At 32.9% G+C, this 17000-nt stretch overlaps 1 protein-coding gene across 1 annotated transcript; it reads right to left on the bottom strand.

The window, feature by feature from the left end:
• Nucleotides 1–7204: 7204 nt before the first annotated feature.
• LOC133176716 (thymidine kinase 2, mitochondrial-like) lies at nt 7205–14077 on the bottom strand. The gene is made up of 10 exons (XM_061311791.1): nt 13858–14077; nt 11570–11622; nt 11206–11280; nt 11001–11054; nt 10630–10719; nt 10291–10364; nt 10091–10179; nt 9785–9864; nt 7831–7911; nt 7205–7530 (listed from the first exon to the last, which is right to left on the bottom strand). Exons 1-10 carry the CDS (start codon nt 14036–14038, stop codon nt 7447–7449), a joined length of 861 nt encoding a protein of 286 aa, XP_061167775.1. The 5' UTR covers nt 14039–14077; the 3' UTR covers nt 7205–7446.
• Nucleotides 14078–17000: the final 2923 nt, after the last annotated feature.

Genomic DNA, 17000 nt, shown 5'->3' with positions numbered 1-17000 from the left:
TTTATAATCACATATTTACATTGCAATGTTTCAACTCCTTCAGCATCACACAGTTAGCAGTTACAATGAATCACCCATAATCCTCCATGGCCATAGGAGGGGGGGGGGGGACAAAGGGAGCTGAGCCCCCCCCCCCCCCCCCAAATAATTTTGCTGATATATAGAATACTATAGAAAATGTAGCTACTATATGTTTGTGTCCCCTCAGTAATAAGGTCTGATGACTTTTTTTTTTTTTTGCTTGTCAAGGAAATTTTGGTAGTTGATAGTGCCCCCCCAAAACTGAAAAGATAAGGTTGTGTGGTTGTGCCCCCCCCCCCTTGCAAACTGAAATTGCTTCCTACGGGTCTGTCCTCCTCTGTGAACAGTAAAGATGTCACAATAACTGAAGCTTACATAGAACCAGCAGTTCAAAACATTTCATGCTAATATCAGAAAAGTAATCCTTCCACAGATTTTCAATGCAAATGCAATGGAATTAAAACAATACATAATATTGGTAATGTCTATCATTTTCATAGACTTCTTATCCAGGCTAACTTTTCATGAAGTACCACTTGTTGAAATACATGCATGTGAAAGAAGTCTTAAAAGTTCATAACCTTTTAAACTTTTCAAAAATGAAAGGAATTTCTGAAGCTCTGTCCAATAAAGCTACTATGTAGGGATCAGCAAGAAAACTGACCAGTCAGCAAGGGCCCCGCAGATGGATATACATCTAAGGGTGCATAAGGGATGGATTAATGATAATTCGATAAAGAAAAAAATGCAAAGGAAATTTTAAAATATATGAAGAAGAATGTGAAACAGCAACTGTAATTATGAAATTTAAAGATATTTCCTAACTGAAAAATGAGGTTATAATCCAGCTATCTGTGGGTAATTGATAGTATCCTTGTTAACTTACTAAAGGCATTCAAACATATCTTATAAAAATAAAAAGTCAATTAAATGTATGTTTGAACCAACTGAAGTATGCATAATTATAGAATCCAAACCTTTAGTGATCGAATGCAAACATCACCCAGGCTTGACCTTAATTTCAGAATAGATTACCGGTAATCACTTGCAGACAGAGGTAATGCTAGTAATTAATCATAATATGAGAGATTAAGATTAGCCTCTGGATTTTCAGTAGCAGGCAAGATAAATAATCCCAGGGGATTCATTTTACTGCTGTCTCATATTCTTATTCCAAGTCTACAACATAAGGACTTTCAGCAATTACAAAATGAGGTTATTATCCAACTACCTGTAAAAATTAATAGTGTCCTTGAATTTATAATAGGCAGCAATAAGAATGTATATCTTTAATATTTTTTTCCCTTTCAATTGCAATAAAATGTGTATTTGAACCAGATTGAAATTCTACACTTCAAAAAATGATCACCCTTCAGTGATTGCAAACATTACCCAGGCTTGACAAGACAGACAGGCTTGACTTCAGAATAAACATCACTTGCAGACAAGGATGTTAATTAATCTTTATGCAACAGATAAAGATTAGGCCCTGGATTTTCTGCAGCAGGCAAGTTAATTAATCACAATGGAATCGTTGCAGCTTTCAGTTTACAATATATGACTGAATGGACAAAGAGAGATAACTGATGACAATGTTCCTATAAATTACAGTGGCATAGCTAGACAAAAATAATGTTGATGCTTTTCTGACTGCAGAGGGTCTGATGCCACATTAGCCTCCCACCCCCTCAGCAGCAGGTCCAGGTTAAAGAATCCCCCTGAAGCTCCATAAAAAAATATCTAAGAGTATTAGAATGGGTCTTTGAACATAATACATTCTTTCATCAAGAATTTTGTTGTTGTTTTTAATTAATTTAGTGTTTAATAAATTTATTATTTTTGTTGAAAAAAAAAATTGTGGTTGCTTTGACATACAAGTATACATGGTAGCTATGGAATTAGGAATCTACCCCACCACCCTAGCTCCCAACCGAATGAGATTCAGAATCAAAATTGGTATCAAAATATGTCTAACTGCCTTATCAACCAACACACTAAATTTGAACTTAGTAGGGACAACTGTAAAAGAAGTTATTAGAAAAAAAGACATTTTGTGGAGGGACGAATAGAAATATTACTATAGGGCACCTGCAAATCCTTGTGAGGCCTAATTACTGTTGTAAAATAGGTTTGGGCTATATGGACCATGATATTGCACAGGCACTTGTTTCGTATACGGGGCACCCCTACTTATTTTTAACACAAGGTACCTAACTCAATTTCAGGCACCCCGCTTCAAGCTCGTATTTTGTTAATATATCAATCATTAACCTACTTTAAAATGACATCATTCGCTTCGAAGGACTTTTTTCTTGTCAAATTAATCATTTTAGGCATCTCTGGTCGAGCCTCTTTATTGTGAACCACTCATTTATTCCTCGAAATTGGCCTGGGTAGCTAAGAGGTTAGAGCACCTGACTATAGTAATGCAGGGGTCCAAGGTTTGATTCCAGGTTCAGCCATAACTTGTTCTATAACTTACTTTGGTCAACTTTATAAAAACTTCAGATACCTGCTCCAATGCAAGGTAAGTCTGCATTGCCAACATGCATGTACTTCATTGATAAAGTAGATATGTTTTTTGTGGAAACTGTATCACATGATTATTTGAGGTCTTTCAAATGTCGATATTTTACATATTTTTTCAATAAAAGATCTTTTAAACAACTTTCATTCTTGTCATAATACACTTTTACAAATAGTAAATATGTACAAAATAAATGTTATATTATTTATATACTTACACATTTCCCTGATTATTATTATTGTTAGACTCTATCCAGTGGTTCACAAATAGGATCGATTTGTTTAATTTTCCCAGTTTATATAATTGATAGCTTTGAATTGCCCAGGAGTATACAAGTTTTGAGGACCTGAGTTATGAGTACCTCATTTAGACCTGTGCTAGTCAGAGGAACATAATTAACAAGACATCTAAAGCTTGGAAGTATTTTAAAAGAACAGCTGATTCAAAATATGTAAAATGTAAATTATATGAATTGGAGTTATCATATAACTGGGTGGGACTACAAATTTGTTAATTCACCTAAGATTTAACACAATTTGGAACCAGTGATTTACTGAACACTTCACAAAAACAACTAGCAGTAACGGTGTATGTTAATTCTCCTCGATCGCAACATATATTGACGAATATATGCCACTTTTTAATTGACAATGAACAAGTGTGCAAATGAATCGGAAATTGATCTATATCTTAGGGAATGAGTGGACACCAACACAGATCAGTTCCAACGGTGGAAGACAAATTCGTTAAAATATCCCCATTATTCCATTCTTGCTCAACAATTCTTAGCCATTCCAGCTAGTTCAATACCGCATATTCTCTATGGCAGGAAATATCATCACCAAGCTGCATGCGAAATGGTTTGTCCTTGTGTGTCAATAAAATGATTTTCTTAAACAAAAACAAACTGCCCCTTTCAAGTGACATCTATGATCAAAATTCTTTGAAGATATTGTGTGTGTGTTTGAGTTTGTAATTGTAAATAAAGTTCATATACAGTACATTTGTGTTTTATTTCTTCTGAGAAGTAAAGGATGAGATAAATAAAAGATATGGAAACTGTAACGAAGTCATCCAGGTAACCGGGTACTCAGTCGGAAAATTAAGCCAGTAAATGATTACTAAAAATTGTCCAATTTGACGATTCTTGCGTGTACATATATGTATGGCAAAAAAAAAAAAAAAAAAAAGCACAGACCAATCTTTATGTTTATGAATTCTGTGAAATCCCTTGTCATAAATATGAAATAAAAATCACAGGCCTCTCTCATACACTTGTACACTGTTAAAAAAAAATAAAGTGCCCCGCCACAGCATGATACGCCCGTCAAATATTACGCCGCAAAATGGGCGTGGGCATTTAATTGACTCGTCTCATCCCCCCCCCCCCCCCGATTTTTTTTTAAAATTTAATTACAACTTAGCTAAGCTAGTGCAGCCTAATAAAACTTCAAAATATTAATCATTATATTGTTTTTTATTACTCTGTAAAAATTGATGGATTGCAACCATCTTTTATATTTGTGACATGATACTCTGAAATTTGTTTGTTGAAAATTTAAAAAAAAAATAAATAAATAAAAATATCATATTAAACAATATCAAATTAGTCTTAACAACTTAATCTATACTAAATTAATTTTGAAAGTGGCCATCAAGTGACATAGTTTGCTATCAACTACAATTAAGAAAGAGACCAGCAGTTCTGCCTATTTCCCAAAGGATACAGATAAGAGCTGCTCTAACAGAAGTGATTGAGACAGCTAGCCTTCCTACATTGAACACATTAATTAATCTTTAACTGGATGCATGTCCACTCATTACTCCCAAGGGATGAATGTATCTGCACTTTCTGCTTTGCAGTCGCAATAAAATGCATAGTTATGTCATTCTGTTGAAAACAAATATTTTTAATTTTTTTTTAAGAATTTGTTGCAAAGATTTTGAAAAAAAAAATTGTATAATCTTGATGCAACATTTTTAATAAGGTTACTGCATGACTCTTAGATTTGTAGGTACTATGTACATGTACCATAAAGCATATTTTTGATACTTGGTGATTTTTTTGAAATTAATGACTGGTTTTAAGCTGCAATTCAGATGGACAGATGGACATGCTGATTCCAATATGCACCCCCCCCCCCCCCCCGGGTATAATTAGTTTTAATTATATTATAAAACATCAAATTAGTTTTAATTATATTATACAATATCAAATTAGTTTTAATTACTTTACACCAAATTTATTTTGAAAGTTAAGGGGCTAGTTGCCAAAAATTATTTAATCCAACACAAGCAATAAGAAGCTGATTCTTCTGCCCAATTCCCAAGAGATAAAGATAACATCTGCTTGATCAGAGATGCTCTACCAGTTATCTCCTCACACTAAACTCATTAATTTCTCTCTAATTTGACATGCAATTTTCTGTTATCAAATTCTCCTTGACCAGTTGCTTGATAATTACACCCATGGGGAGAGGTGGAATTTCTCTTATAACATTACATTTGTTATAGATTGCTGTAAAGTATATCATGAAAAAAATAAGTATTTTCTTGATTTAACATTGTTTTAATAAGGATACTGCAATACTCTTACATTTTTGGGATTGTGTGATTTAAAAGTTAAAAGACGTATTTTTAAAAAAATTCACTTAAAGGTCACAGTGACCTTGAAGTAGGGTGCGACACACCTTCTACCTAAGATGCATTAATTGGCCAAGTTTGATGAATCTAGGTCTAGTAGTTTTCTAGTTATGAGCTGGACAGGATTTTTCCATATTTGGCCATAGTATCTTAATTAAAGGTCACAGCGACCTACTTTTAATGCGTGACACACCTTCTACCCAAGAAGTATCAGCTGACAAAGTTTGATAATTCTAGGCCTAATAGTATTTAAGTTATGAGCCGGACATGAGAAAAGCTAACAGACAGACAGACGGACTGACATGAACGCCATAACATAATATGTCCCGTCTTAAGACGGGCGTATAAAAAAAGATGAAAAAAGTATACATTTCAATAAATATTTAATGTAATAAATACTGAACATACAGTAAATATCATGAACAGTATAAAGTAATGAACACTGACTTTGAAAAGCAAATGCCCAAACTACTTTGAACTAAAATTTTGTGCTATCTGAATACTTTAACATCAATATAAAATAGTAAAATAATCTACTTTACACTCAATTGCTTTCATTTCATACATTTAGGCAAGATATTAAATGGTACCCATTATTTCAAATAAAATGTTTTCAGAATTTCTTACTTTTTAATCTTTCTAAAATTAAAAGAATGTTTTGTTAAAAAATTTGCAACAAGTTCATACTATAAAACCATTACTATACTTTACAATGTCCCTCTATCTACATATTCAAATAATTCAGGCATGGCCTTCTTACAAACAGTACACACAGGATTATTTTTTATTTAATAACAAAATGAAAAACACTCATCATTTAATCAGTAACTATAATACGCTAAAGCACTACAATATGTTGATATAGTATTCACACTTGTCCATATGTCCATACAATCTTTCACTCGGGAGAGAAGAAATGCATCAAGGATGAGACAGCTGATGAAGTGATGATAGTCTTCCCACCAAACATTCACTATATTTCACTTCCATTGAAATTATCAGATCAAACTATTGCCAAGCATATATAGAAAAAATGTGAGGTATAATATCACAAATAAACACCTGAGTTATATTTGGGAACAACATTAATTGTGAACACACCTGGCATATAGGAATCAAAAACTGTTCATGCCATAAAAAAATATTCTAAAAACCCAATTTAAGTGTACACTGAATTAAAATCTACTATTTGAGGTATAAGAAAAATTCATGACATCAAACAATTCAACTGAAAGGTTCTAAAGTATTTAACTGAACACAATCATTTTTAGTTACCATTCTAAAGAAGATGGGTGAACAAGGCGGGCGAAGTGCCTATAGTGCGACAAACATGAAGTGAAAAATAAAATTTCAATTATATAAAAATTTTCTTTGATATTTCATCTAACATTAAAGTATATTTTATGCTAAATCTCTACAATTTACAAAAATCTCACAAAGACTGAAATTATTTGCCTACGAAATAGCATAAACACACTAAAGAGGACAAAAAGGATCATTTTTCACACTTAACAAAATTTTTCGATATGAGTGGGTCTTCGCTCCATTTTTTTAAAAGTTGATCCTAAAAGTTTGCATAAAAATATACATTTTTTGGTCTACAAAAACATGGAGCAAAGACCCACTATACCTTAAAAGTACACTTTTATGACAAAGCATTCGCATCTTTCCGAGAAATACTTGAAGTCCATTAAGTCAAGGGTCATATCACAAATATGATTTAAATGCCACTGTTCGTCAGGAGCTGCGTGGCGTAGTGGTTAGCGTGTTAGTCTCGAAACAATATGATACTCCGGATTTTTATTGATAGGGTTTCGAATCCCATGAATACCATTTTATTTTTTTAATAAAAGAATGATTTTGTCCGAGATCTTTTTTCTCAGAAAAGTTTTGTTAATCATAATTTCATAAATTTCAATAATGAGAACTTTATTTTGAATACTTAATTCACAAATTGAATATGATTTTATAGATATCTGAAGCTATAGGCATTCTGCACGCCTTGTTCACCCATCTTCTTTCATTTTCCAACTATTGTACACCACCACTTTTGTCCCTTTACTACACAACTCTGACCAGCACATTCTGAGATCCTTTCCAGTGTATCTTGCATTTATACATACTCCGATTTTGGCACTCATCCATTCCATTCAGTATACAGTCTAAGAACTCTCTTTTCCATTCCGCTCCAGGGCTGCCTTAGAATAGGAAGTACAGCCTTATATCCACAGAGCGAATCTATCCTGAAGACGTCATCATACATAACCACATAGGATTTCCTCTCGCCTAGTCTCATACAGCTCTGTCATTTTACGGTATTCACAATTTGCATCTAACACCTATAATGGTGAATTTCTTTTTAAGTATATGTTTATTCATTTCAGTTCATTGGGAAACATACATACACTGTACAGTAATATCTGAATACTAATTTAATACTGCACATGAGATTCAACATTGCAGAAATTGCTTTTGTTTCTTATGGTTGGATAATTTCTCAAAGTATCACTTTTTTTTTTTTTTTTTATAGAGATGAAATATTTTTACTTGAGTTGTATTTCAAAGGGTTTTATCTTGGGCACAAATTTGATTTTCTTCAACGTACATTTAAAATATTTACATTAAACTAAGATACAAACCAGAACAGGTGCAGGAGCTTTGTAGTATTTCTGCTGAACTAACCATTCCTCATGGAGATCATGTAGGTCCTGTATTAAATTCTGAAAGTATATGTAACAGTTATTGAACTTTATGTCAAAATTTACATCACAGACCTATACAATGACTTCCGTCTTAGAGCATTTATCAAAATCTAACAATTAAATGAAAATTAATAAAACGGTATACCCTCCTGTCCTTCGGAGCGGGGATATAAATATACTTAAGAACCCAAAGAACAGTTTTTCTATTAAAATACATTTTAATCTTAGTCAGTCTGGCACGTCTTTCTGGTACATATGTATTACACTATAATGTGTATTAGAATGAACCCTAAGTTTATCTGCACATATATTTCAACACGCAGGGGTAGACATAGAATTTCACACTAGTTGCCCTCAGAGAGATTTCCATCATAAAAGTACTTGTCCTACCAAAATCCATGCTTTTCTTAGCCTTGTAAATATTTGTTTTTTTAATTTCATTTTTCTACTGACCTACCTTGAATTAACATTTTTAATTTATAAACTTCAAACTAAATGGCTAAGATATGACATGATATGTAATTAAAAAAAAGTCTTTACAAGTATTAAAACTGTGTATTTTAACTATCTTTGTTTTTTTGTTTTTTTTTTAAAAATCATTTTATTGACATGGTATGTAGATTTTATGAATGTCCTGTAGATTTTGAAATTTGACAATTTACAGTACACTTTCTGGTGGATTGTGATGCTCTCTCTCTAACTCTGCAAAAGGGTGAAGAATTGACTGATTACATGTACTACTAAGTAATATGTTCATCACTAATATTTTCATCACTACTTTGTTGTCAACAGCAGGGTTGTCCTCAAGAATTGAAATAGATTCAACTTTGAAACCTGAAACTGATTGTTTTAGAAATATCAATAAAAAGCCCTGGCAATTCACTTAAAAAAAAAAAATCAATCAAAGCCCAATGGAGGCATAACCTGGCCCCCACACCCCTAGCATATGGCCCATGGATTTTAATCTTGATGGGCCCATTAACATTAAAATCCAGAGTGTTCTTTGAGATTAAGCAAATACGTTCTATTTTCATTAGTGAACTCTTCAAAATTAGAGGCACGTATGGTCGTCTGACAGGGACAGCTTGGCGTAGCGGATAATACAAAACATGACAATCTCAATCCAATTTTTAATGTAAAATGTATTTGTCATTCCAATTAAAGAACAGGAGAACTAAAAGACATATGTAAGAGAGCGAGAACCCTAAATTTATCATCCATAAATAAAAAATACGACATTTCCGAGGCATGTGTATTGTATTTAGATGTACCATACGATAAATAGATACATACGATCAACAATAGATATAAATTGATATCGTTGTCATCCCTACTCTTGATGTATATAAAGTCCACAACAATAAAATATTTCATTTGCATTTTCTTAGGATTTGTTCATCGATATTCAACATATTGTTTACATGTTTACGTTACGTTTGTCCCAGAAATCCCGCGAGATTTGTACATTTTCCGACTTTTTCACAAAAGAACGCACTAAGAAGGATAACTCTTCCATAGTGGAAATAGAACGTACTGATAACATTTTGAAACCCTCAAAATAACCATGTTTACAGGAAATGAGCTGAATACTTACTTAATGTATAATAAGATACAATGTATATATTACTTTAAATTGAAATTAATGCATCAAAAGATTTGTTTCTGATCTGCAATCTAAGGCAAGTCCTCAGCATAATAGAATCTGGACAAATTATGAAAAAACAAAATTCTTAAGAACATAGTTTGAGAATTTTTTTTTTTAACTTTTAGTAATGCTAACGTTCAAAGAAATTTAATCTAAAACCCTGCACTCTTTTTGTTCCAGAAAGTAACTTAAAAATCTGAAAGGATCTTCTGTATTTCACCAAGAATTGATGAAGAAAAAAAGTACCATTGGTACTGATGCCTCCTCCTTCCTGTCTCTCTTCTTGATTCTTTCATAACACACATCTGGATCTGCCCGCAGATACACTGAAAGGAAAAATTAACTTTACAGTCTCCACTGTTGAACATTTGACCTAAGAAAACTTTACAAAAGACAAAGAAAAGAAAAAACAGGAAAACAAAAAATATGTGGATCATTCTGGGAAATGGGTTACTGTACTGATTAACATCAAGAGAAATCTTATGGTCTAAAACCTAAAGAATTAGTCTTTAGTGTTTTTTTTTTTTTTAATAATTATTGGCAATGTATTACCTATTAAGTCCAATCCAGTATTGTCTTTCTTTGTCAAGTAGTCAAACCATTGATTAAGTATTGTATACTCTAAACCATTAATCACCTGCCTGTAGAAAACATGTATACCAAATATTAACAGAGAATGCATTTATAACAATATTTACTATCTGTATCTTATAAAGTTATACACATGTATCATAGAAAACAATACTACTCACTCTCTGTAACAGTTTTCCACAAAGCAGTATCTTGTACTGTGAAGGGACCTTTCTAATAATTTGACTGGCTTCTCCTGAAATATGAACAAGAAAATTTATGTGAACTTGGTGAATCATACTTTTGACCCACTTACATGTACATGTTTATCTTTCACATTATCCATATCTTTCAGAAGGAAGAAATGTTAAAACAGAAAACAAGCAATTTTTCAAATTAACACAATTGCCTACATTCTTTCTACTAACAATCATTATGACTTAGTAATATCTGAAAATAGCTGAAATATGTTCATTGCAAATGTATGAACAATTAAAAGAATGCTATTATACTAAACATACAGTTTGTTTGGCATGCATCTGGATTCTTGTCAGTTGGGCATACAGGTTAAACGTGAAACTCCATCTCTTAGGATCTTCATAAAGCAGTTTCTGTTGGAGTAAATAAAAATCAACCCTCGTCATTGTCAAACATCAGAAACACATTTTCTTTACATTGAAATTTAATTATCATGATTATTTTTTTCTCACTTTCACATTACTCTGGATTTCTCCCATCGTCGGAACCCACTGGTTTTCTCTCCGTTACACTACATTCAACGTAGTGTAACGGAGAGAATACCCGTGGGTTCTGACGATGGATTTCTCCTCAGTAATGATGTAATGTCTAATCACAAAATTACAGAACTTATATATATCAAACCACTACAAACCAGTGCATTATGTCCCTGTACATTAGTCCACTGCTCCACTGGTTCTCTTACTGCCTACAATATATATGTTATTCTCTTATTGCCTACAACATATATGTAAAGCTTAAGATCTTTCAACACCCAAGCTGGAATTTATTAAGCTTCTTTTATGTTCTGAACAATTCCGGCCTTTGCCATTATACTTTCAAACATAAATGTAATTCACCTCTACATTTGGCGAATTTTTAAAATATTCCAGAAGAGTTGTCTTCCCACTCCCAATATTTCCCTCCACAGACACCTGCAAGAAATAGTCAAACTTAAAAAGTTTCATCAACATCTCCACTGATTATTTTTACAGAAGTTGAAAATATTAATTTTGAAACATTTTTAAATATTTTAAACGAATGGAAAGACAGTGAAATACCCTCGATATATGATACCACTTGTTTATATTATTACTAGTTTCACAAAAATTTCGCTCAAACTACCCCAAGTCAAACAAACAGACAATGTTGTATATTTTGAGGAATCAGATCCAATTATCATTAAATATGTGGCTTTTTTAATTCAATGTTTTACTAACTTACTGTGAATAATCTTCCTTTCGGTAAAATCCTTCGAATATTTTCATCTTGAAAAACTGAAAAAAAAAAAAAAAACCTAGATATTTCAGTGATTTTCATGAGACTGTTTTTAACATTGTTACCAGTAAGAAGTGGAGTATTGTGGCTTTATATAAATAATCTACATACATATAGCACCACAGAGCAATATGCTCAAGCAAATACACTCTACCAGGGTTCTCATTAACGCAAGAATCTGCGTCATAGACGCAGCAAAATTACTTGGGACGCAATTTTCTAAAAAACAATGCGTCCGCGGACTCATGAGTGGGCGCGTCCTCGTTAGCGAGAAAATTCGGGTGATTTCGAAAACGGGGAATTAAGATGTCAAAGAAATATTAAATCGAAACATTCTTGTTAATATCATAAAGTTTATCAAAGAAACAACTTTTCTTGTACTTATGTCTCTTTTTTAAAAAAAAAAGAAAAAAAAAAAGGGATTGATTATTAGATATTTCATGTTTATTAGTCCATAGTTATAATTTAGTATCACATGCCAAACTCCGACAGCTGTAAACACACTGCAGCTTTTTCGTAATCTTGAGTTTTATCTACATGTAGAAACCATAATTACTGCTTGTATACACAATGCGGCGTGATTATCTCATGAATTTCACCCAGTGCAGACAACCGACAGGATTAGTTATGCCTCATTGCACATGACACCTGTGATTGTATACTAGTTGATTATTCAACAGTTAATTTTAGCTTTATAAACACCAAGTTAATTTTTATGGCAATCGATTACGCGTGTATTTTAGAATATATGGCTTGAATGCATTACCAGTTTATATATTTGAATATGTTAATATTGCGTAAACAAACTGATAAAATGATAAAGATTTTTATTCATGTTTGGATGGAAGGATACTGCAATAATTTAGTTGGGACTCAACATAATTTTTCTGGGACGCATAAATTTAGCTAGGACGCAACCTTCTCAGAAATCTTGAGTCCTGGGACTCAAGTTAGCAAAATCCTAGTGAGAACCCTGTCTACACCTTAAGGATTTTCTCAGGCCTTTCAAAAGTACCTAGTTCTTTTACTCGGCTGAAATAGTGATTGTACCGGCCAAAATATTCAATAAAATATCTGAAAATTATTCAATAACATATTTGAATAAAATGGCTTCCACAACACACTTTTTTAAATTTTTAAAAGTCCAGTTTTTCTGCATTATGAAACTTAGTTACAATATGCTAGAAATGACTTAAAACATCATCTTTCACCCCCCCCCCCAAAAAAAGTGAACCCTGCTCAAGATATTAGAAAAATGTAATCCCTAGTGTAGGTTTGGTAGCATCCCCCCTTCTCCATCCTTTTTTTTTTCATTTCCAGTCATGCTTCTGGTTGTTTGTGCCTGGTACTGCCAACAATCATATTGGCAGGTGGTGGTAGGCACAATATACAAAATATTAAAACCAGGGGCGTAGCTAGGGGGTGCTTAATGTGGAAGAAAATCAAGTCAGGGGGTTTAGGGGCCACCTTAATGCCCCCAATGGGTCCAGGGCGACCCCCCCCCCCAGAAGCTGGCGAGTCAGCATTTTTGACACTTAATTTCGAGTATCCAAAAGAGGGTTACATTAAAATCATCCAAGTTTCAACATTTAAAATGCTTATTTCCTCATCATGAAATTAACGATAAAGAAGAAAAAGAATTGCCTGATTTATGATGGGATTTAATTTTTTTGTTTTATTATTCTTTTTTTCGAAAATGATGTGGAAGCACTTGCGTATGCCTAGCTACGCACCTGAAAACAACAGTCCATCCTTAGAATAAGTCGATGGACACCTGAATGGCGTTTTTTCATGATTTTGTATTTGGCTATATGCTTTGTATTTCCTTCTCTTGAATGCTATAAAATTTTTTAGTACTGGATGTAGATCTCCCTGATATAATTAATAATTATCTTGGCCTATTCAGCTCTGAATTTGTAGAATTGTATCAATATCAAGCTATGGATAGTTATAGACAAAATATTGAGAGAATTTCAAGTGCAATATCAACATACATATAATTTTTAAAAATTTGTACAAAAGATTAGAAGACATTATATTTCAGTAAAAGCAAATACATAAATGTATGCCTTGGTATGTCTTTGATAAAAGCTTAAGCCACTGATTCATAGTCTCAGTCATAATTGCGCGTTAATTTTTTTTTTTCAATCGTCAATGATTAAAATGTAGAAAATGCTTTCATTACTTCATGCATTTTTATTTATTTTCCAGTCATATAGAAGAAATTAAAATACCTTTCTCTGTGATCCTTTTTATTTGTTCGGAACCCAACATCCTGAGGTTTGTACATGAACCTATGTCCTTCCTGCAACTGTGTACACAAAGTGATTTGGCGCAAATGTTGTAAGCAACAGGCGAATATTCCGCCAATATACGCTGTGAGGTTTGATTGGCAATCAACGTAGTCAGCGCCATCTATCAGTCCAGGAGATATAACTCCAACTCCGTGTTTACATACCTAACAGCAACAATGTGAATATTTATAGCACTATCATACAAACTTGTGTATTTTATCGATTTATGGGTTTATAATGTACGTAAGAATAAAATTATAATTCAACATCTAAGCTTACTTGCATGAAATATTCTAAAGTTCATCATGTTCATTTGCTGATGGTGCAAACTGTGAGAAAACTTGCGTAATCATTTTTAATTTGCTGCACTATCAATACTTTTTTCATAAACAAAATGATAAATTGTGTTAACAATTCTACTAAACTTGTAGGTGACATCAAGTTACTAATAATATACTTCAAACCTTCTCAGCATCATGCACATTTTCTCATTTACTCAACAACCATGAAAATTCAAGAGGAATTCCGAAATCAAAATAACCAAGAATATCGTTCCCGATCGATATACAGTGCCCGCCTTCAGTCCTGCTTGCATCCTAATGAAGATTGAAATTTTCGCTCAGTTTGTCTCAAGACCCTGTGTTACACATGTCAAAGTGAGGTCACCGAAGCTACCCTATTTAGTTTTTGACGACGACGAGCTATCCTAAGTCACAAAGTGATTTAAGTGCTGGTGCCAGGAGAACAACTTGGAATTATTGAATTTCAAGTTTTTGTGTAATTTAATCCAATAATTATGAAATATGAATTGAAATGAACATATTTTATTGACAAAGTCAAAAGGATAAGACACAAGTTCTACAACATAGATAGTCTTTTCGGCCTTATACAGAATTTTATAAAATTGCAATAATATTTTCAGTAGAAATCGATTAGTAGTGTCAAAGACTGAAAATTCTTGATACGCAATATATATATCATCGAAAATCTACCACATTCTTTTTTTTTTTTTAAAGTTTGAATAACTTTTAAAAAATTCTACATTTTGTTGATCAGAGAATGAATCAACACTCCAGCAGCAAATGCACATCTTTAATGTACAAAATGTTGAATGATAATAAATTACTCATCAGATGTCTTGCTGTTGCATATTTTCTACAAAACAAAAAAAAAAAAAAACAAAAACAAAAACAAAAAAAAAAATGGTATGAATCTTCTAATCGTTCACATCCATGAGCAGTTTGGACTGTCTATTGAATTACAGGGAAATGGGTCAAAGTTTAAAATACAAATATGCCTCAACCTTGTGTGAATAATATTCCAAAATCTCTTTCCATACAGGCCCGTAGGAAGAAATTTCAGTTGGGGGGGGGGGGGGACAGCCATACATTTTCAGCTGAGGTTGCACTATCGACTACCAAAAATTCCTTGACAAGCGAAAAAAAAAAAGAAAAAAAAAGACAAAGAAAATAAAAGGTCATCAGACGGTTTTATCGAGCCCCCCCCCCCCCCCGGTTCCTACGGCCATGCCATAAGAGCAATAACTTGGAGGTTTTACAAATATTGCTCGACGAAAATGTTTTTGAAACATTTATATGGAAGTTGTCTCCCTTGTGTTAAAATTAATTAATTGCATTCCACCTTCTGTGTCCGAAATAAAAGATTTATTGAATAATTCTAATCTGGCAAGGAATAGTTGGAAGAATTTCGAGTAGAGTATTGTGAAATGTCGCCTCTTATATCAGATACTATATTTTGAATGTAAGGTACTAAATTGTTGTGCATTTTGTACATTGTTACCAGATTAGCTCGATTTTTTCTATTTTCAAAAGGTTCCCAATTTACCGGTTTCCAAATAAAGTGAACTTTTGGTAGCGATAAGTGTAAGACCCATAGGCGTCGAAAGCAAATTAAAAGTGGGGGGCTATAATTGAAAGAGAAAAAATTTCAAACCTGACAAGCAAAAAAAAAAAAAAAAAAAAAAAAAAAAAGAAATGAAAATTGTCCAAACCCAAAAATCCTATTTCGTCTAGGGGTGGTAGGGTTAGGATCGAACTTCTCTCGGTGCCAAATTTTTTTTTAAAACGCTACCACTTACCCTTCTTTGATTAAACTGCAATGTCCCTGTTGAAAGTGTGTGGGGGGGGGGGGGGGGCTAAACCTACGCCCCAGTGTTCAATGCCTATATAATGTCTATCTTTGCAAAAAAAGTGGGTGGGGGATAAGCTCCCCTAGCCCCCCCCCCGGTTCCGACGCCTATGAGACCAGTAACTATTCTAGCAGCAAATAACTGAACTTTCTTCAAGCTTTTTAATATCTGCCTTTCTACATCCAGTCCAAACTTCAACAGTGTATTCCAGTTGTGATCTGATGAAAGAAATATACATCTAGGACAACAGTGAATTTTAGTTTTTTCTTCATTAAACCAAATTTTTTGTAAGCCTTCTTTACAATGTAATCAATATGATCAGACCACCCCAAATTTGAAGACAATAGTATCACAAGATGTTTTTGTTATGTGACATATTCTACCGGTAATTGACAATTCTCAAAAATTAAATTTGGAAATTGTTGTACAGCTTTTAAATGAAAAAAAAATACAGCTTTGGTTTAGTCAAGGGTCATTTCACAAACGCGACATACGCAACGTACCATTTGTAGTTCTGGACTTTATTATCTTATTCTCTGTTTCATTTAAGAAATCCAATAATTGAAAGATGTTTGTGCAATTTTACGATGCCTAGTAATGTTGTACACTTGATCTGAATCAAATTTTGAGGAAATACCAGTTAATTTTTGTCGTTGTTAATTTTTCTTTAAAAAATAATTCTCATCATTTGATATCTGTTCAAAACTTCTGGTAATGTATGCTGATTTTTTTTCTAAGAACATCAGAAGACATTAAGATTTCAAATTTAGATTTTCTCGGAAAATTATCAGTGGGAAACGTACACTGTAAAGTACATGTACGTTGCGTGCTATTTGTCATATAAGGGACAAAAATAATATAGAGTAATAATGAAATTAAAATACCATTTCAGGCCTGAGAGGGATTTCATACTTAGTATATATAAATTAATCAC

Source organism: Saccostrea echinata, unplaced genomic scaffold, assembly GCF_033153115.1.
Source record: "Saccostrea echinata isolate AGI-Se365-2 ecotype Australia unplaced genomic scaffold, CSIRO_AGI_Sech_v1 ptg000081l, whole genome shotgun sequence".
Taxonomy (NCBI): Eukaryota; Metazoa; Mollusca; class Bivalvia; order Ostreida; family Ostreidae; genus Saccostrea; species Saccostrea echinata.
This window is presented reverse-complemented; position numbering and strand designations above follow the sequence as displayed.